Raw genomic sequence first — 21,291 nt, 5'->3', positions numbered from 1 at the left:
AGTACCCGTCTTCCACTATTGCTGACGTGTGGTTCCTCTGTCTGTGTTTCAGTTCATCCTGAACGTGCGGCTGGACTACAGGATCTCGTGCCTGCTGTGTATCTTCAAGCGGGAGTTTGACGAGAGCAACCCCCAGGGAGACAACAGCGCCAGCCAGGATGGGGTCAACCCCCTGACAGGTACGGAGCCCCCAAGACCCCAAGACGGAGAGCCCCCCCCCCCCAGCTGCTGGACGCCTCCGTCCGGACAGAGCTGAGATGTTCCCCCCCCCCCCCCTTGATTAGTAACTGGTGTCTGCTGCGTGTTGTTTCCCTGTGACCAGGTAATCTGGACTTTGAGAACATTGAAGAGCAGGCCGAGGGGATCTTTGGTGGAAGGTAATGCATCTGAAGCTGCTAGAATTATAGTAATGATGATGATGAGAATAATAATATAAAGCTATACTGAACATCGAGGGCATTTAATGTTAATGCTTTTTTATATGTTTTTTTTAATATATTTATTTTATATTAATTGAATTATAATAATTATATAAACTCCCTGAGGGTTTAAGACTTGCCCCGACTCTGACAGCTTTTAAAACAAGACTGAATACTTTTATGTTTGCTTTAGCTTTCTGCTAAATCTTAAATCTACAATGCTTCTATCTATTTTTATTTTATTACTAACTTTGCCTTTATTTTCTCACTTTCTAAAATGCATTTTTTGCCTTTCTAAAATGTTTCTAAAATGTTTTTTTTTAACTTTGCCTTTATTTTCTATCTTTACTTTTTAACTTACTTACTATTAGTTTCTTTTCTTGTATGACAATGTTTACATGTGAAGCACTTTGAGTCTGCCTTGTGTATGAAAAGTGCTATTTAAATAACGTTGCCTTGCCTATATTTTAAGATAATATTTTTTATTATATTTATCTTTTAAAATCTTTTTTTAATATTCATTATGCAGTTGACCCTTACCATAAACAGAATGACCATATGTCCTACGATGCATTTGATAAACAACAACCGTTTGGGGGTTGCTCGATGTGCATGTCACCCATTAATGCTTCTCTCCCTCCCTCCCTCCCTCCCTCCCTCTCTCTCTCCCCTCCCTCCCTCCCTCCCTCTCTCTCTCTCCCTCCCTCTCTCTCTCTCCCCTCTCTCCCTCCCTCTCTCTCCCCTCCCTCCCTCCCTCTCTCCTCTCCTCTCCTCTCCCTCCCTCCCTCCCTCCCTCCCTCCCTCTCTCTCCCCTCCCTCCCTCTCTCTCCCCTCCCTCCCTCCCGCAGTGAGGAGAACACCCCCCTGGACCTGGACGACCACGGGGGCCGCACCTTCCTGCGGGTGCTGCTGCACCTCACCATGCACGACTACCCGCCTCTGGTGTCCGGCGCGCTCCACCTCCTCTTCAGACACTTCAGCCAGAGGCAGGAGGTCCTCATGGCCTTCAAACAGGTACGTTAACGACAGGAGGTCCTCATGGCCTTCAAACAGGTACGTTAACAGCAGGAGGTCCTCATGGCCTTCAAACAGGTACGGTAACGACAGGTGACCTCATGGCCTTCAAACAGGTACGGTAACAACTGTTAACAACCGTTAACAAACAGGTACGTTAACGACAGGGCACCTCATGGCCTTCAAACAGGTACGTTAACAACAGGTGACATCATGGCCTTCAAACAGGTACGTTAACGACAGGGCACCTCATGGCCTTCAAACAGGTACGTTAACGACAGGTGACATCATGGCCTTCAAACAGGTACGTTAACAACAGGTGACACTGTCTCCTCTAGGATTTTTTTCAGCAGCGGGGGGGGGGGGGGGTTTTGTTGTACCTGGCACGATTTTATTTTTGTAGCAGTGGTGCTGTGAGTTGGTAACCTAGCAACGCTAGGGGGGGGGGTCCGGGGGCATGCCCCCCCCCCCCCCCCCGGAAGAAAAATTTCAAAAATAACCCTTTAAATGGTTACTTCTGGTGAGATTTCTTTGGGGAAAATTTTACAGATTGAGCTTCCAAATATGACATAACAACCAACAGAGTCAAGGTATCTGCTGAGACCAGATCATTGTGCAAATGTGCCTTGAACTTGGCAGAAACTAAGTTAATCTTTTATGTTCATTTTTAGCTATTTCTTTGATATTTATCATAAGCCTTAGAAAAAATAGATGAAATTTTTTTTTTTTTTTTTTTTCAAAAATTAAAAAAATATATATATATTTTGCAGTGGCGCTGACAGTCCAGCAGCGGCGGTGCTCCGCTGCTGGATGCACATAGAGGAAACACTGGGTGACTTTATGAACCCCACATGGGAAGTGTAAGGGAAGAGAGACGTCCTCCATTAACATGGAACTCCTTTCTTCATCGGTTTTGTTTTATCAGTTTTGATTTTATTTTCCTACTGGGCTTTGTTTTCGGTCTGCCCAGTTTGATGTCTTCAGAATCTTGGCCCATAAAGATGAGCTATGACAAAGTCCTGTATAAATAATTATACAGGCCAACCGTAAACTCGTAACCCTAAATACACTTGAAGCCAGAGGTATCCGTCTGTGTGGCACGGCCGCCGCGGGTCGTCTCTACGGCCGCGCTCCGTCCACGGTCCTTCTCGCCGACGTGGGTGGCTGACACAGAATGATTCAATTTAGCTCGGCCCACGCCCCCCCCCCCCCCCCACCCACCGTGACAACAAGCGAGCTCCTCCGGGGTGGTCGATGTTCACCAGAAGTGAAGTTCCCTCCCTCTGTGCAACCCCGTCCAGGTCCAGCTGCTGGTGACCAGCCAGGACGTGGACAACTACAAGCAGATCAAGTCTGACCTGGACCAGCTGCGTTCCATCGTGGAGAAGTCTGAGCTGTGGGTGTACAAGAGGCAGGGGGAGGACGGGAACGACGGCGACGGGCCGTCAGAGTCCGACCACAAGAAAAAGGTTTGACGGGAAAAAAAACTGGATCCCAACCAGCGGTGTTTATCAATAGAGTGCTCGAGTTGTATCGTCGGGGGGAACACACTGATTATACAAGGCGGCTTCAGTTTGACTCTCGCGTCTCGTTGCCTTTTGATATAATAAGCGGTCTGGCGTGTGTTTTTCTGCTCAGGGAGACTCCAGCGGATCAGACAAAAAGAAGACGGAGAGCGCCAGCTGTTACAACTACAGAGTCGTCAAGGAGGTAGCGCTGATATCCATTCACAGCCCACCCGTCTGTGGGCGTACAACCGGCTTTGGTTGTATTGCAGCTTCCACTGTGATTTCAGCAGGGGGGGGGGGAGCAGGATAGTGTCAGAGTGGCAAAGGATGGCTGACTCCCAATGTTACCGACAGTAAATGTAAATGGTCCACATTTATATAAAGCGCTTTTATCCAAAGTGCTTTACAGTGTTGACTGACATTCACCCATTCATGCACACATTCACAGACTGACGGCACACCGAGTCGACCACACAGGGCGACAGCCAGCGCGTCAGGTAGTCATTAGCTCTACCTCCTGAGCTAATGCCGCCCCCACAGTACCAACAGTTACTGGCTTCCACCCCTTTCACATCCGCAGCCTAGCTGTAGGCATCCTTGAGCTAGTACAAGCTTAACCTCTACTTGCTTCCTCAAGGACACAAGGTCACTTTGATTACATACATCTACATGGTGAAAAGTTGATTGACACCTGTGTGTCTGTGCGTGCGTGCGTGTGCGTGTGTGCGTGCGTGTGCGTGTGTGCGCGTGTGTGTGTAGATCCTGCTGCGCCTCAGTAAGCTGTGTATCCAGGAGGGCGCGTCGGGGAAGAAGACCCGGAAGCAGCAGCAGAGGTTACTGAGGAACATGGGCGCCCACAGCGTGGTGCTGGAGCTCCTCCAGATCCCCTATGAGAAGGTACTCCGCCCGGCTGGTCCCGTCCTCCTCCTACGTCACACCACAGATTAGGCCCGGGGCAATAAAACAATAATTGATCGTATCGTGATAGACTTTTGATCAATATCAATATAAAACAAGTTCAATATATATATATATCGATAAGAGACTGGAGCACCGAATCCAGCAGCTGGGTTTGTTACACGAACACGGTTCCATACTTATTGACAATATTTGAGTGTTTTTCATTGTTGTGTCGACATTGGAGTATTGATCAATGAAGAACAGTGGAAGGTCGTATCAAGAGTTAAACAGAAGTGTTTAAATCCAGCATGGTAATTCCTAGTCTTTTTAGGTCACTACAATTATCAATAGTTATCGATATTGTTCAATATGATCAAGTTATATTGTGATATGTCTTTCAGCCGTATCGCCCAGGCCTACCACAGATACAACAAAGCATGAGTTGTGTTTAGCACCTTTTTAACGGGAAGGCACTTTAGAAAGAAGACGATCAATTTCAATCGATGATCCTCATCCATTCAGTCGTCCATCGTTATGTCGTCTTAATGGGTGCCCCCCCCCCCCCCCCCCCCCACCTGACGACGCACGTTTCTTCTACAACGTTCTCTCCAGGGTGAGGATGTGCGCATGGAGGAGATCATGAAGCTGGCGCATGAGTTCCTGCAGAACTTCTGTGCGGGGAACCAGCAGAACCAGATCCTCCTTCACAAACACATCAACCTGTTCCTCAACCCTGGGGTGAGACACGCCTCACAGCTCACGGAACGGAGAGATTCATTCTCGTGGCTCGATGTTCAGGAAGGAATCCACAGACTTTTCCAGCATGTCTCCCTTTTATATCAGATTTTCAGTATATGCATATTTCATGCGTGTATCCATGTTCACCCTGAATAGGAATAAGTGAGTAAAGAAAACACAGCAGCGCAGGATAGTGCTGTGGACTAGTTAGTTCCACCCCCATCCTTAAGGTACTGGGTTCGATTCCCAATGTCGGTATGCGGCAACCTTGCCGCAGCCGTAGTCCTACTCATAGTCATTTTGTGTGTCTTCTAGGGCTGTGCAATTAATCAAATTTTGATCACGATTTCGATTCTTGGGTCAAACGATCTCCAAATTAATAAAATCAAGTTGGAATGATTCTTTTGAAATTCTTATTATTTTTTCTGATTCTGAAGTTCAAGACAAGTTCATTTCAGTGAGTTCTGAGTATGATGGGCCAGGCCAGTCCTTCCAGCCTTAATCCATTACGGGATCAATTTACAGAATGCAATTTGTTGAGTGTCGTTTACAAAAAACGTTAGATTAAAAATGTGTCAGTGCACTAAACACAAAGTTAATTTAAGTTTATTTAAGTTGTTCTGTCTTATTTGATTTTCTAGTATATTTATTTTATTCATTGAAAGTTATATAGAAATTACAGAACAGCTGGATCCATATTTATTTGTACTTTATTTTCAATTTGAACATTTTCTATTTTTTTATTTGAACATTTTGTGTAGTTTAAGAATTTTGAAAACTCTGTTACAGTGAGGTTTTTTTTTGCCGAAATGCCGAATAAATGCATTTTATTTTCAAACTCAATAAGAATCATTTGAAGAATCGTGATTTCAATCTTGACCAAAAAAATCGTGATTCTCATTTTTTCCAAAATCGAGCAGCCCTAGTGTCTTCCACATCCCTCAACAGCGATGTTATGTTCCCCCCAGATCCTGGAGGCGGTCACCATGCAGCACATCTTCATGAACAACTTCCAGCTGTGCAGCGAGATCAACGAACGCGTGGTGCAGCACTTCGTCCACTGCACCGAGACGCACGGCCGCAACGTGCAGTACCTCAAGTTCCTGCAGACCATCGTCAAGGCGGAGAACAAGTTCATCAAGAAGTGCCAGGACATCGTGATGGCCGAGGTGGGTTCTTCTATTTATTTTGTAATTAGAGGTATGCTGTATGTTGCTGATATTCCAATGCTCAAGAAATAATTTAAATTTTGTTCACTTTTCTTTCACTGCTGTGCTGTAACACCACTGTCTTTTAGCAGTCTTGGCCATCAACTCCTAGACTCCACATAGCCATTCAGTCCCTTATTTGTCTGTTGCTGCACTATTGTTTGTTGTATGTCCTGGCACTTAATGAACTCACTTAATGCAGGTTGTATTCATTCATTGTACTTAATTGTGTAGCATGTACTTAATTGCGTTGTGCATGCATGTTGTGTAGCATGTACTTAGTTGTGCAGCATCTGCAGTAGCTAGCTATCACTGCTGTGTACGGGGAATGGGGTCGGCCTGGCGATTGTTAGTACTTGCACTTGGTTCTATGAACGTCTTTACTGTACCGACGGCGATATATTGTTTCACTTCTTATGACAAATGTACTTATTGTAAGTCGCTTTGGATAAAAGCGTCTGCTAAATTGCCCTAAATGTAAATGTAGTCCTTACCTTACCTACGTACATACATCAACACCGTCGTGGTGTACCTCTGCCTCTGGTGACCCTGCCTCCCGGCTCTCCCCCCCCCTCCTCACCCCTCTCCCCCCCAGCTGGTGAACTCTGGCGAGGACGTGCTGGTCTTCTACAACGACCGCGCCTCCTTCCAGACGCTGGTGCAGATGATGCGCTCGGAGCGCGGCCGCATGGACGAGAACAGCCCGCTGATGTACCACATCCACCTGGTGGAGCTGCTGGCCGTGTGCACCGAGGGCAAGAACGTCTACACCGAGATCAAGTGCAACTCCCTGCTGCCCCTGGACGACATCGTCCGCGTGGTCACCCACGAGGACTGCATCCCCGAGGTAGGTAGGGGTAGGGGGCCCCGAGGAGAGGGGCAGAGAGGTAGGGGGGGGCCCCGAGGAGAGGGGCGGAGAGGTAGGGGGGGGCCCCGAGGAGAGGGGCCCCGAGGTAGGGGGGGGCCCCGAGGAGAGGGGCCCCGAGGTAGGGGGGGGGCCCCGAGGAGAGGGGCGGAGAGGGCGTGAACGGGGGGGGGGGGGGGGGGGCCCACGAGGACTGCATCCCCGAGGTAGGGGCCCCAAGGAGAGGGGCGGAGAGGGCGTGGGGGGGGGGGGGGACTGCATCCCCGAGGTAGGGGCCCCGAGGAGAGGGGAGCTCCGAGGAGAGGGGAGCTCCGAGGAGAGGGGCCCCGAGGTAGGGGCCCCGAGGTAGGGGCCCCGAGGAGAGGGGCGGAGAGGTAGGGGCCCCGAGGTGAGGGGGGCCCCGAGGTAGGGGGGCCTGAGGAGAGGGGCGGAGAGGAGGCGTGAACGGGGGGTGGGGCGGGGGGGGGTGGGGAGGAGGCGTGGTCGTTAGGGATGGGTCAGACTATTCGATTATTCGTTCCTGAGGGTCAAAGTCGTCATGTATAGAAAAACAATATACACAAGCATAAATATTAATATATATGCATACAAACACAAACACTGATCACTGTTAAAGTTCGTTTTTTTGTGTTTAAGATATTAAGTGATTTCTTGCCGATGATCCATGGCTGCCTTTGTGAATGTCGGCACACATCGAATAATCGATTATTCGTTCATAACCACCCACTGATTATTCGACCATGAAAGTTTTGAGTTATTCACATCCCTAGTGGTGGTGTTGGTGGGGGCAGAGCTCCATAACGATTCAATATTTTGCTTCTGAAGAGTTTTTTTTAATTTTAATATAGTGGTACATTTTTTCAGCTCAATTTCATTCAAAGGAGTACAGGGTTCAACGACGGTGGTTAATTTTTATTTTTTATTTTATCCAAGTAAAGAATCTAGAACTTGTAAGGTAGTGTAGTCAAGTGCTGGAGTGAGATAACAAAAAAATGTAATCATTTACTTTAGATACGATTCTAGAGATGATTAAGTTTGAGAGGGACCGAGATGGTCCATCACAACAAAGTGTGTCCTAAATTAAATTAGTATATGCTACACGTGAACCTCCTAAGATGGCGCAATTTGATTGCTTCGCTATCTCGGGATATCGGGCAATATCCCCGAGATTGAGATCTCAAACTCGGGATATTGTTTTTGCGTGCGGGGACTGTCGTCTCGTCACGCTAATAATAAAAACAATTAAAACGCTAATAAAAACAAATAAATCCCGGCAAAAAGTGTTATCTTGTTTATTTATTAAACTAAAACAATTATTCTGTGACTAGTGGCGAATAGCCCACATAGGAGATTCGCCACTATTCACTTCGCCTTCGGCGATTAATTGTTAAATATTGCATAAAAGCGAACAATAACAACTTGTGCACTGATGAGATTGTCATGGTTGATCGGTTCTGCAGAACTCAGTTGCTCGTTCCACTATTGAGGTTACACACGTGTCCAACAGTCTGCACAGCAAATTTTACGTCGATATTCTTTCGATTCTCGCATGAAATAGGATCCTGTGTTAGCCTGTCGTTCATGTAATGGTCGATTTGCATAGAATATAATTTAATCATCGTGAGTAATGGGCACATTGCTATTCCATACGTTTGACTGTAATGATTCATGTATTTGAAGTGTGTGTGTGTGTGTGTGTGTGTGTGTGTGTGTGTGTGTGTGCGCGTGCGTGCACGCGTTACGGAGAACTGATTAGCCGTGGTGTTTTCCAGATAAAAGTTGCCTACATCAACTTCCTGAACCACTGCTACGTGGACACAGAGGTGGAGATGAAGGAGATCTACACCTCCAACCACATGTGGAAGCTCTTCGAGAACTTCCTGGTGGACATCTGCAGGGTGAGTCAGAGATTGAGAGAGAGGGAAGGGAAAGAGAGAGAGAGAGGGGGGGGAGGGAGGGAGAGCGAGAGGGGGAGGAAGGGAGAGAGAGAGAGAGAGATGGAGGGAGAAAGAATACAAAGAACAGAGAAATAAGAGGACTCAATCAGAGACGCAGAGAAGGATATAAATGGTAATTGGTCCTCATTTTATAAAGCGCTTTTATCCAAAGCGCTTTACAGTTTTGACTGACATTCACCCATTCATGCACACATTCACACACCGACGGCGGAGTCGACCACGCAGGGCGACAGCCAGCTCGTCAGGAGCAAGTAGGGTGAGGGCGTCTCGCTCAGGGACACCACGACACTCACAGCTAGGAGGAGGAGGAGCTGGGGATCGAACCAGCAACCTGGTAACCTTGCGGTTACCAGCCAACCCCGCTCTACCTCCTGAGCTAATGCCGCCCCGAGAGGGATATAGAGACGGGTGGGGGGGGGAGAGAAATGGGGAGCGACAGCAGGGAGGGGTTGAAATGCCACGTGTGAGATGTGCCGTAACAGCCAGGTGACTGATGCCACGGGCCCAGCGCGTTAAGCCGGCCTGTCTTGGCTTCAGGAAGTGTGATCCAGTAACGGTGCATGATTATAACCCCTCCCTCCCCCTCCTCCCCCCCCCTCCTCCCCCCCCCCCCCCCCCCGCCCGCCTCCTGCTGCTGCTGCATCCTCCGGGATCGCTCTAGGTGTGCAACAACACCACCGACAGGAAGCACGCGGACACCATGCTGGAGGGTTACGTCACCGAGACGGTCATGAGCATCGTCACGTGTTTCTTCAGCTCGCCCTTCTCCGACCAGAGCACCAGTCTGCAGGTAACCACCAGCACCACCAGCACCAGCACCACCAGCACCACCACCACCACCACCACCACCCACCACCATCACCAGCCCCACCACCAGCACCACCACCAGCACCACCACCAGCACCACCACCACCACCACCACCACCCACCACCATCACCAGCCCCACCACCAGCACCACCACCAGCACCACCACTAGCACCACCACCACTAGCACCACCAGCACCACCACCCACCACCACCCACCACCACCAGCACCACCACCACCCACCAGCACCACCACCACCACTAGCACCACCACCACTAGCACCACCACCACTAGCACCACCACCACTAGCACCACCAGCACCACCACCCACCACCACCCACCACCACCCAGCACCAGCACCAGCACCACCACCACCACCACCACCACCACCACAACCACCCACCAGCACCACCACTAGCACCACCACCACCACTAGCACCACCACCACCCACCAGCACCACCACCACCAGCACCACTACCACCACCCACCACCCACCACCCCCACCAGCACCACCACCACCACCACCTCCACCAGCACCAGCACCACCACCACCACCAGCAGCAGCAGACCGGCCAGTCTCCCCCACAACCCCTACCGCCCTTTAAGGAAATCTTGCATTCATTAAATCAGCATTCGTTGAAATTAGTGTCATTAAATCAACTCTTGGTTATTTTTTGGTTCATTGTTCATTCACGGGGGGAATGAGCAATAAACATTTTGAGGAAGAAAAAGACCTGCTGTAAACATGTGTGATACCGTGTGTTAACATGTAAGTGATGTGTGTCACGTGTGTGTGTAATATGGTAACATGTGACATTGTTGCCCTTGTGCAGATGGCTCATCATTTGTATGTAAGTATTGGTGAAACCTTGTCTTCCCTCACCCTGGGTGTTGCTTTGTTGTCTGTCGTTGGCGTGTCTAAAGGTCTTTACTGTGCATCTCACGCTGCCCGTCTTGTGAATGAGTCAGAATTCGCTGTGATTCCCAGTGGTGTGTGTGTGTGTGTGTGTGTGGGGGGGTCTGTTGCACAAGGTGCAGCTGTATTGAGCCATCCTTGTCACGTCATGTCTGTTTTTAGACCATAGCTCCTTTGAATTTTGCCTTCTCCCCCTCCCTCCCTCCCTCCCTCCCTCCCTCCACCCATGTGGCGATGTGGTTTAGTATTAATTCCTGCAATCCTCCTAACTGATTCATAGAAACCCGGACCTGTACTCTGATATCATAGGTTGATGCCGACCGGCTGCCTCATGTGGTCGCCGTAGATAAGGCCGATGCCTATGTGTGAACACAGTGTTGTCATGCGTACAGATACTTGGTTTTAATAGTCAATGACAGTACTTATTTTGGAATACAGGAGAGGTTTTTTGTTCTATGTTAAGTTCAATCAATCAATCAACTTTATTCAACACACAGGAAGGTCCAAAAAATAAAACATAAAATAATACAAAACATTTGAGAAGGATGCAGATGAGGCAAGTTCATTAGTTACTGTTTAACAATCCCACATTCTGGCAAATATTGCATTTTTTCCCATCATCATTCAACAACATCACCTTATTTTTCCCCCCATGACAGTCCTCCTCCATTCTGGGAGAATAGATATTTATATTAATCTAGGGATGGGATAAATCAATAGAATTCCCCCTGGGTCCCTGTGCAAGAGATTTCAGTTCTCGAGGTCCCGTTTATTCAGGGCCTTGATAAGTTTACACAAGGTTTAAGGTTTTAGTCTTTTTTTTTGTTTTTCTAAGGTTAACAATCTATTGATGTGGGTTTATAGCCGATCTATTGATCGGGTTCATAGCCGATCTATTGATCGGGTTCATAGCCGATCTGTTGATCGGGTTCATAGCCGATCTGTTGATAGGGTTCATAGCCGATCTGTTGATCGGGTTTCGACAGTGTTTGAAGTCTTTGCTCTTCTTGTTCTCACCTCCAGACCCGCCAGCCCGTGTTCGTCCAGCTGCTGCAGGGGGTCTTCAGGGTGTTCCACTGCAACTGGCTCAACCCCGTCCAGAAGGCCTCGGTGGAGGCCTGCATTAAGGTGCTCTCGGACGTGGGTAAGATAATGAGCGCGTGATCCCCCAAGGGCCAGCAAGCCAAGTCAAAGTGGTCAGGATTAGTGGTGGCTCGTTCGCGAATGAATCAGTTCGAACGAATGACTCTTTAAAACGAACGAACCGACCTGATTCCCCGTTTCAGTTCGTCGTCGTTCGTATCGTTCATTCGCCGAGACTCGACTCCCAGCTCCGCCCACTATTCGCTGACTCGCGAGTCGCCGTTCGTTCACTGACTGTGTTTAGCGGTGAAGACTCGAGGACTGAGACGTCACGAGAGCCAGCCGGGGCAACAACATCCTGATTCCGAACATGAAGCGCTCCTCAGTTAAAAGGAACTTAGTTAATGTTGTGTTGATTGATGACCGTTTGCACCATTGCACGATCGTGATTCTTTTGAGAATGAGAACGAGGGAGGAGCTGAGTCTGACCGACTCAGTGACTGAGAATCGTGATTCACCGCTACCGGAAATGCGAACGAATGAATGAACAAATGAATGAACGACTCTTCTTGGCGAACTGACCGACGCGAACTGATTCATTCAAACGAATCATGAAATCCACCACTAGTCAGGATAGCATAGGGCTCAGGGTGAATTACTGCTGACAGAAAGGGTTTGGGCGACGTTGACGTTGTCTCACTGCGTGCCCTTTGGGAAGTCCCTCGGGTTAAAAATACTGCAGTGATTTTAGTCCCAGGAACTAAAAGGGAACTTCAGCCTTCCTTCTGCTTCTCTGTCGTGGTCTAAAGACCCGCAAAGGTTAGGGCAAATGAATGGATTTTTTTCCATCAGGCACAGGAAAAAAATGAGAACTGAGAAGGATATCGTACAAACAAAATGCGGTCAACAATTCTAGTAGTAGATTCATAGTTCTCATTCATAGTTCTAACGCTAATATGTGGCCTTTTTCACTTGCACCAGTGAAAAATGAATTAACACTCATAGGCTCATATTCCCTGGTGAGGACGAGCATATTCTCTGCTCTTTCAACAAAATATCCTATGTATTTAATTATAATAGATTTTCCTTTTTTAATCCAAGTAACTGGGTGTGTATTTGTGTGCTTTTTGGAGCATTATTGAATCAACCCATGTTTTGGAGACTTGAGGTTGTTTCCTCTTCATAGCAAAAAGTTGGCTATCAATCTTTGGATCAATGTCGTATCCAAAGCGAAGCTGTTGCGATAAAACTGCACGCTTTTTTGTTTTCAAAAGCACTCACGTACTATCCTGGCTCCGCCCGCCTCCGTACTTCCGCTCAATTTTCATTTCCCTTCAGTACTTCGGTCTGGGTGTAGTGTTATGTTCGCACGCTTTCTTTTCCCTCAAGTTTGTCCTGGTTTCTCCCTCCAATCAGCGAACAGGAGGCGCGGCCTGAGAACAGTGACGTACAGGTCGTGCGCGAGTTTCAGTTGTAGTCAAACAAAGAATACCAGGAAGCAGCAGGAAGACCATGGAGAAAGAAGCTAACGAAGCTATTCGGTCTGTTGTGGAAACTGCCGAATATCGATAAATTAAAGCCGGAGCAGGAACAGGCTTTGCTTAGTTTTGTTGGTGGTCAAGATGTTGTGGCGCTTCTTCCCACGGGATTCAGGAAAAGTTAAATTTTCCAGCTGGCTCCGTTAGTGGTGAAGGAGTTTGCTAAGCATGAAATATACGTCATGACCAAACGTTAGCGATTGGTTAAGGCAGATCCGGAGTGGCACTGGGCAGAGCCAATAGGTTTTAAACTTCAACAGCACCCGCCTTCAAGTGAGCAACCGTTTGTCTCTACAGCAGTTCTAGACCATCGGTATGAATGAAACGAGTACGAAGGTCTAGTTAGGACTAGGCTACTCACGTACCACAGTGCAAGTAATAATTGGCTTATTGTGACTGATAGCGATGATTATAGGTTGATGAATTTGGTTAACCACTAAGGATGAAACAAGATGACTGACAGAAAACGAACAGGGGAATAGTGGCTTATGCGTAAGAATCCTTTCTCATTACTGCCCCCTTTGGACGGTAAGTGAACTGCAGCCTGCTCAAGCCCGTGCATTCAGAGCAGTGGAGTGCGAGGTCCGTGGGTTGAGACAACAGCAGCAACAATCATAAACTAATGTTGGTTCTAATCATCAAATAACGTTGTGCAAATTAAACAATTATGGAAGAACTAACCTTCTTGCCCTATTTGCGCTCGGACGTCGCTTCAGGGTCAGCCAAGGAAGGTTAAATTACAAGCTGTTCATGTATTGGCAATTTAAAGCGATTTCATTCTACACATAGTGCCTTTAATGGCCTGTATCTGAATTCACTTTAGGTCGTTTTGGATGGAAGCACCTGCTAAATGGTGATGATAATAATAATAATAATAATAATACATTTTATTTGTAGAGCACTTTACATTCCAAAATCTCAAAGCGCTACAGAGTTTAAGAGGAAAAAAAAGGGTTGTTAAAACATATAATACATATACAGTAAAAAAACAATTAGCAAAAGGCTTTTTTTAAAAAGGTAAGTCTTAAGGTTTTGTTTAAAAACTGCTGTAGTCTGTGGGGCCTTCAGGTTTGTCAGGGAGGGCGTTCCATAGTCTCGGGGCAGCGTGATGAGGGTGGTGGTGATGTAACGACGTGGTGACGCAACGAAAGGAAGCGTAAACTGATTCTCCTCGTCCTTCCTCACCCAGCGAAGAGCCGGGCCATCGCCATCCCGGTGGACCTGGACAGCCAGGTGAACAACCTGTTCGTCAAGTCCAACAACGTGGTGCAGAAGAGCATCCTGAACTGGAGGCTGTCGGCCAAGAACACCAGCCGCAAAGACTCGGACCTGTCCTCCTCCAAGGACTACCGCAACATCATCGAGAGGCTGCAGGTCCGACGCGCACACACACACACTCTGTGTGTTGTCTTTAGTTTAGTTTGAACACAGACTCTCTCAGATTTAAAGCCATAAGGCCAATCAGAATTCATTCAAATTGAGTAGGAAGGGGGCGCCCCAGGCTAAAGCGTGTACCGTATAGGCACAGTCCTGAACGCAGAGACCCAGGATCGAATCCGGCCTGTGGTCATTTACTGCATGTCCTCCCCTCTGTCTTCCACACCTTCCTCTCTATCTCTCTCTATAATAAAGCAGACAAAATGCAAAAAAATAAATCTATAAAAAAAAATTGAGTAGGAAATGTGACAGACCACGCACGTTTTGGTCATGTGCGTGGAACGGACGCCAACTAGCCTGGGCTAGCTGGCGTTAGTACGTTTGTACATCCTCACACCCCCTAGTATAGCCTTAAGAACGCTTCTAGCCGCAGTTAGAAGCCTCTGGGCTTTTAGCTCAGTGGTTAGAGCGTGCCGGTAGTGTTGTAGTGTTGAGAGGTGGCAGGTTCGAGACCCGAGAGCGGTCGAACTGCTCTCTGCTACATGTGGAAAGCCGTGATTTTGCCAAAACAGCATACCACACACTAACCGATTCCATTCCCAAATAACCCAGTTCTGTTTATCAAAACCAAAGCTCTCGCAAATCACACACACACACACAATCTTGCGAAAAGAACATTCTGGCATTTGGTTAAGCAACATGGCGGACGGATAGCTATGCTAGCCACATTTCTTAACAAAATAACTAGTGACAAAGTCATGGAAACAGCATGGAAATGTACTGTACATGTTGCTGCATGAGTTTGATTTCTCTCTTTTGGAAATCCATCTCTAATTAATTAATTAATTAACGCAGAAATTAAGAAATTAAGAAATTATAGCGTTCATTTTGACAGTACTAATTTAAAGTAACAATAAACAAAAAACAAACGCAAAATGTATTATCTGCAGCTGACCCTGACTTACTGTACTGGTACTAAAGTCCTGCCCTAATGGGGCTCTTTATCTGCAGACTAATGAGAGTTGTGGACGTGGTTTACTGTAGGGTGCTTAGGTCAGTTCGCCACATGTTTCCGCTCAACTTTTTTCAGCCCAAAGTTTATTTTCCTACCAATAACACGTGAGTCAGTGTTTGGTGGAACTGTTGTGATTAATCGGGCAGGCAGTAAAAAAAACAAAAACCTTCAACAATGGCCAACAATGATTTTTGTGTCATATTACATAACATGACAACATGTAAAGAGCCTGTTTCCCTGTCCTCTCCAGGACATAGTGTCCGTCTGTCCTCACCCTTGTGTCCCCCTCCGTCCCCTCCAGGGTACAGTGTCCGTCTGTCCTCACCCTTGTCCCCTCCAGGGTACAGTGTCCGTCTGTCCTCAGCCTTGTCCCCCTCCGTCCCCTCCAGGGTACAGTGTCCGTCTGTCCTCACCCTTGTGTCCCCCCTCCGTCCCCTCCAGGGTACAGTGTCCGTCTGTCCTCACCCTTGTGTCCCCCCTCCGTCCCCTCCAGGGTACAGTGTCCATCTGTCCTCACCCTTGTGTCCCCCCTCCGTCCCCTCCAGGGTACAGTGTCCGTCTGTCCTCAGCCTTGTCCCCCTCCGTCCCCTCCAGGGTACAGTGTCCATCTGTCCTCACCCTTGTGTCCCCCCTCCGTCCCCTCCAGGGTACAGTGTCCGTCTGTCCTCACCCTTGTGTCCCCCCCCCGTCCCCTCCAGGACATCGTGTCGGCCCTGGAGGACCGGCTGAGGCCTCTGGTGCAGGCGGAGCTGTCTGTGCTGGTGGACGTCCTCCATCGACCCGAGCTGCTCTTCCCTGAGAACACAGAAGCCCGCAAGAAGTGTGAGAGCGGAGGATTCATCTCAAAGTGAGTCCCGGGCCTGGAAGGACACCCCCCCCCCCCCCCCCTCGCTGTCCCAGTCTTGAGTGAAGACTGTATTTCAGTCTTTGACGCTAGGGTAGGCTATTTGTTTTGGAAGCGTTGTTGGTTCATATTGGTTGAAATTCTCTTTACATCCCGACAGCGTTCAATGATAATAATTATTTTTATTGGTATGTTTGGCTGTCGCAGGGCCTGTGATATTATCCCTGGGTCAGCCAGGGATAATCAACAGCAGTTGTTCCCCTGATATAATGAACCAATTAATCAAGCTCCTTTTTTTTTTTGAGGAAATCTCAGAATCAGAATCGGATCACAATAAACAACAGCACACATCAGGACATCATCAGGACGTCATCCGTAACCCCCATCCCTAAACCCCCTCCCTGACCATGAACAGGCTCATCAAGCACACCAAGCAGCTGCTGGAGGAGAACGAAGAGCGCTTGTGCATCAAAGTCCTGCAGACCCTCCGGGAGATGATGACCAAGGACCGGGGCTATGGGGAGAAGGTACCTCCACCACCACCCCCACCCCACCTCCCGTCTCCCCCCGTCCCCCATCACCGCTCCCCTCTCGCCCCCGTCCTGGTTCGATCCTGTAGCCTCCGGGCCGTAGCTCTGGAGATCGTTGAGGCGGTCAGTCAGTGGGAAAGGCGTCAGTCATTAGACCAGGACTGCTGTCTGAATGCGTCCTGTGTACCTGTGTCAGGTGTTCACGTTGACTTGAGTAGGGGGGGCGGGGCGGGGGGGCAGAGGAAGAGCACATGACCTGCTTGCGGATGCACACCGCGTACGTCGGAGATCGTACCGTTTTCATATACAGTCCCGTTTAACGCAGTAAAAACAGTGTAGCCAAATTACACACACACACACACACACACACACACACACACACACACACACACACATACACCACAATAAGCACCATGGAACTGTTACTCATCATTTGTTATCCAAAGCATAGTTACCACAGCTTCTGCTTCCCGGTGAAGGGAGAGCAGAGTAGCGGTCCTTTTCTCTGCACTACGCATATGTCCACATGTCCACATGTCCATATGTCCATATGTCCGTATGCGTAGTGCAGAATGAATCACAGGCGACACTATTGCATGTGATGATATTTTTATTGAGATCGTTGTTGGACGTGTATTATCCACACAGTCCGTTGTCCGCTTCTCTTACCGCAGTGAGTCTGTCGGCCTCACTCATTCCAGTAGACGGTAATCCCACGGACCTTCGTTAAAGGGACGTTTCATTCATTCCATGTTCCTTGACCTCCTGTGGATATCCATTAATATGCCTTCAAATCTTTTCTAAAAGGCATACAACTCAATACAATAACAATAACTCGGATATAACGCAGTGGTTATATCACGCAAACCCTTATATAATCGACACACAATGATTATCATGGTAAGCGTTACATTCATATCAGGGAACAGACTTTCCGTGCCAGCTACACCGTCAGGTTGTATGATCAATATCAAGTCGTTGAGGTTGGAAAGTGAGGTTGTAATAAAAATGTTTTCAAAGTCATTCTTAGAACTGCTGTGGTGTCATTGAGTACTCCTAGCGGTGCTCAGTATGGGAAAGTACCCAAAGCTGAGTACTTGGTCTGGAAATAAGAGGTATCGGTGCACTACTATTAATAACATAACATATATCCTCCTGTCCTAATGTACGCTCCAACACTAACAAACACATGCAAGCTAACAAACACCAGCATGCCGGCAAGCATTATGGAACTAATGAGCACACGTATGCTAACAATTAAGGCTAACTAAGAAGCTATCCGAACACACCTGTCAAATAGGTGAATAACGCTCATTAAAAAAAATATGTATAAACAATTCTGCATGCTTATTCAAAGTATTTTGTTATTTTAAGGCCTCCGTTCTCATTCAAATTGAGAGGAATTCTTGAACACTTGCATCATGACAAGATAAAGCACAAATATGGAACGTTTTCGATTTCAATTTGAGAAGACGGGTGAAACCATGACTATAACCCATTCCCGCATGATATACGAAACGTTCAATATCGAGGCTTCAAGACCCAACGATTACCTTGACTCTAACTCACTAACGTTTAAGACGCTGACGTCGCTCTACTAACCACTAACTGTTGGCTTGTACACTCTTCTCTTCCAGCTGATTGCCTTTGATGATGAGATGGATGTGGCGGAGGTTGATCCATTTTTCTTACTTCCTTCCTAGCGTAGCGTTGGTTTCTCCAGTAGACCTACCTCCTATAGCGTTTGCTGTTCTGTGGTTGACCGTCCGTCTGCTTCGTCCCCTCACCTTGTGTAGCGCACCCGCGTTAGCTTGCCTGGCTAGCATCCGTCCATCACACGTCTTTTTAGAATCGTCCGTCTTAAAAGCCTTTAGGCATTTCTAAAAGCTTTTTGGCGATGTGTATATATAGCAATGGCATTGCACCACACTGCATGATGTGTGCTGACAAAGCTGTCCATTTTAAACATGCCTAAAGCCTGCATATACTATTGCTGTAAGTTAAGATAGTTAAGATAGTTAAGTAGATGAGTGACTATATAGGCCTGCTGGACTAGGTTGAATGTCTCCTGTTAATCTTCATACAGAAGTCAATTTCAATTGAAAGTTTATGTGTGTGTGTGTCTGCACAGACCTGTGCATGTGTGTGTGTCTGTGTGTGTGTGTGTGTGTGTGTGTGTGTGTGTCTGTGGGTGATGCTAATGAAATGTAACTTTCCGTTATTGTGTTAATTGTATCTGTCTTTCTGTCCCCTTGATATGAGGCCGACTACTTTTTATACTGTACCTTTAAGGTGTATGCGTGTCAATGTATTGCTGTCTGATGGCCGATGGCCGTCGACACTATGAGGTGTTCAGAGCAAACGACAGCATCGTGAACTTTATGCCAAGCAGCTTTGCTCGATCTTCTGGGAAGGGGTTTATAGAAGACCGCCGAGGATTTGTAATATCTCTTAAAATGATCTACGAATGGACGTATGTATCTCGTATTCTATATTCTTGCCCTTTATGTAATATCTCAAATTTTGTATTTCAACCGTTCAGATTCGCTGGTTAGATCCGTGTGTGTGTGTGTGTGTGTGTGTGTGTGTGTGTGTGTGTGTGTGTGTGTGTGTGTGTGTGTGTGTGTGTGTGTGTGTGTGTGTGTGTGTGTGTGTGTGTACATCTGCACGTCTGTACGTGTGTGCAACCGAGCCTGTGTGTGTACATCTGCACGTCTGTACGTGTGTGCAACCGAGCCTGTGTGTGTGTGTGTGCGTGTCTGCATTTGGATGGTGTGTCTATGTATGTGCATGCAGGAGTGAGTGTATATGTGTGTGACTTTAAGACTGCGTGTGTGTGTGTGTGTGTGTGTCTATATATATATTTATATATATCCAGAGCCATATATGTATCAGCTGCACAACCAGATCTGATGACGGCCAGAAAGCCGAAGACGTGCGCGCGGTCTTTTTCCGTTGTGTTTACTGGGTGGCAGCGACCTCTCACCCAGAGGAGTCGATACCCCCCCCCCCCCCCGTCCGCTCCACGGGGGGGGGGGGGGGGGCGGCGGTGATCGTAAACATACCTGGGGCGTAGCGAGGTAGTGCACCGACGACTGCGGCCGCCAAGAACGCAGAGAGAGAAAAAATACACACACAGAAGAAACATTAGGTTAGGTTAGAGCGCCAGGAGATGCTTTTGTGTACAGCTGGGAGAGCAAAGAGCAGTGTGTGTGTGTGTGTGTGTGTGTGTGTGTGTGTGTGTGTGTGTGTGTGTGTGTGTGTGTGTGTGTGTGTGTGTGTGTGTGTGTGTGTGTGTGTGTGTGTGTGTGTGTGTGTGTGTGTGTGTGCAACCAAGCCTGTGGGGGAGGGAGGGGGGAGGGGGGCGGGGGGGGGCTTTCCAGGAAGTGGTGAATTATTAGTTCTCTGCCATCCCACACCGTTGCAGGATCCCGTCGGTGGAAACCCCCCCCTTCTGAGCACGCACGGTCACACACGTGCGTACAAACACACACGCAGAAACGAGAGCTCGGGGCGTGCACACACATACACATACACACATACACCTACTCAGACACGTAGGCTCATACACACGTCTCTCTGTCACACACACACACACACACACACACACACACACACATATACACATACACCTACTCAGACACGTAGGCTCATACACACGTCTCTCTGTCACACACACACACACACACACACACCTACTCAGACACATAGGCTCATACACGTCTCTCTCTGTCACACACACACACACACACACACACACACACACACACACACACACCTACTCAGACACATAGGCTCATACACGTCTCTCTCTGTCACACACACACACACACACACACACACACACACACACACACACACAGAGAGAGGTACACACACACACATACATCTACTCAGACACGTAGGCTCATACACACGTCACTCTCTCTCTGTCACACACACACACACACACACACACACACACACACACACACACACACACACGCGCGCGCGCGGCGGTCTCGCTGGCAGCCAGGTTGGCAGCCCTGAGGCCTGGCTTCACCTCTCAGCAGCAGTGGGAGAGGATCTGAGCTGTGACGCTCGCGCTGCTCCTCGCTGACCCGTCTCTCCATTGCTCGGGGGGGGGGCTGGGGGTGGGGGGGGGGCGTGGAAGCCCTTCTGTTCACGCGCAGACTCTCGTTCGGTCGGGGTGTCCCAGCTCCATGGCAACGCAGGGGAAGGAGTTTTCTGGAAGGGTTATTATATTTGGAGCTGACGCTTCGTTTGTTGGGAAAGAGTCACTGATGGTGATATTTTTGGATTGAAAGTAAATATGGATATATATATATATATATATATATATATACAAAAAATAATTATATACAATTCCATATATCCAAATAACACATCACTGTAATCCATACACAATCTTAAGGCGCTATGGGGACATATTTGCATGTGTTGATCACGTGTTGGTCCTGTGTGTGTGTGTGTGTGTGTGTGTGTGTGTGTGTGTGTGTGTGTGTGTGTGTGTGTGTGTGTGTGTGTGTGTGTGTGTGTGTGTGTGTGTGTGTGTGTGTGTGTGTGTGTGT

The 21,291-nt window shown here is 48.0% G+C and overlaps 1 protein-coding gene across 1 annotated transcript in view; it reads left to right on the top strand.

Moving 5' to 3' along the window:
* The window catches only part of itpr1b (inositol 1,4,5-trisphosphate receptor, type 1b), an 84,480-nt gene that overhangs the window by 27,312 nt on the left and 35,877 nt on the right, over window positions 1–21,291 (top strand). The window contains 15 exon segments of the mRNA XM_084463463.1: window positions 53–179; window positions 323–377; window positions 1,268–1,433; window positions 2,735–2,902; window positions 3,072–3,143; window positions 3,701–3,838; window positions 4,454–4,579; window positions 5,548–5,748; window positions 6,383–6,634; window positions 8,425–8,550; window positions 9,272–9,400; window positions 11,357–11,477; window positions 14,144–14,328; window positions 16,045–16,193; window positions 16,606–16,717. Of these exon segments, the coding sequence (XP_084319589.1) occupies window positions 53–179; window positions 323–377; window positions 1,268–1,433; window positions 2,735–2,902; window positions 3,072–3,143; window positions 3,701–3,838; window positions 4,454–4,579; window positions 5,548–5,748; window positions 6,383–6,634; window positions 8,425–8,550; window positions 9,272–9,400; window positions 11,357–11,477; window positions 14,144–14,328; window positions 16,045–16,193; window positions 16,606–16,717 (2,127 nt within the window).

Source organism: Micromesistius poutassou (assembly GCF_964030765.1).
Source record: "Micromesistius poutassou genome assembly, chromosome: 2".
Classification (NCBI taxonomy): domain Eukaryota; kingdom Metazoa; phylum Chordata; class Actinopteri; order Gadiformes; family Gadidae; genus Micromesistius; species Micromesistius poutassou.
This window is presented reverse-complemented; position numbering and strand designations above follow the sequence as displayed.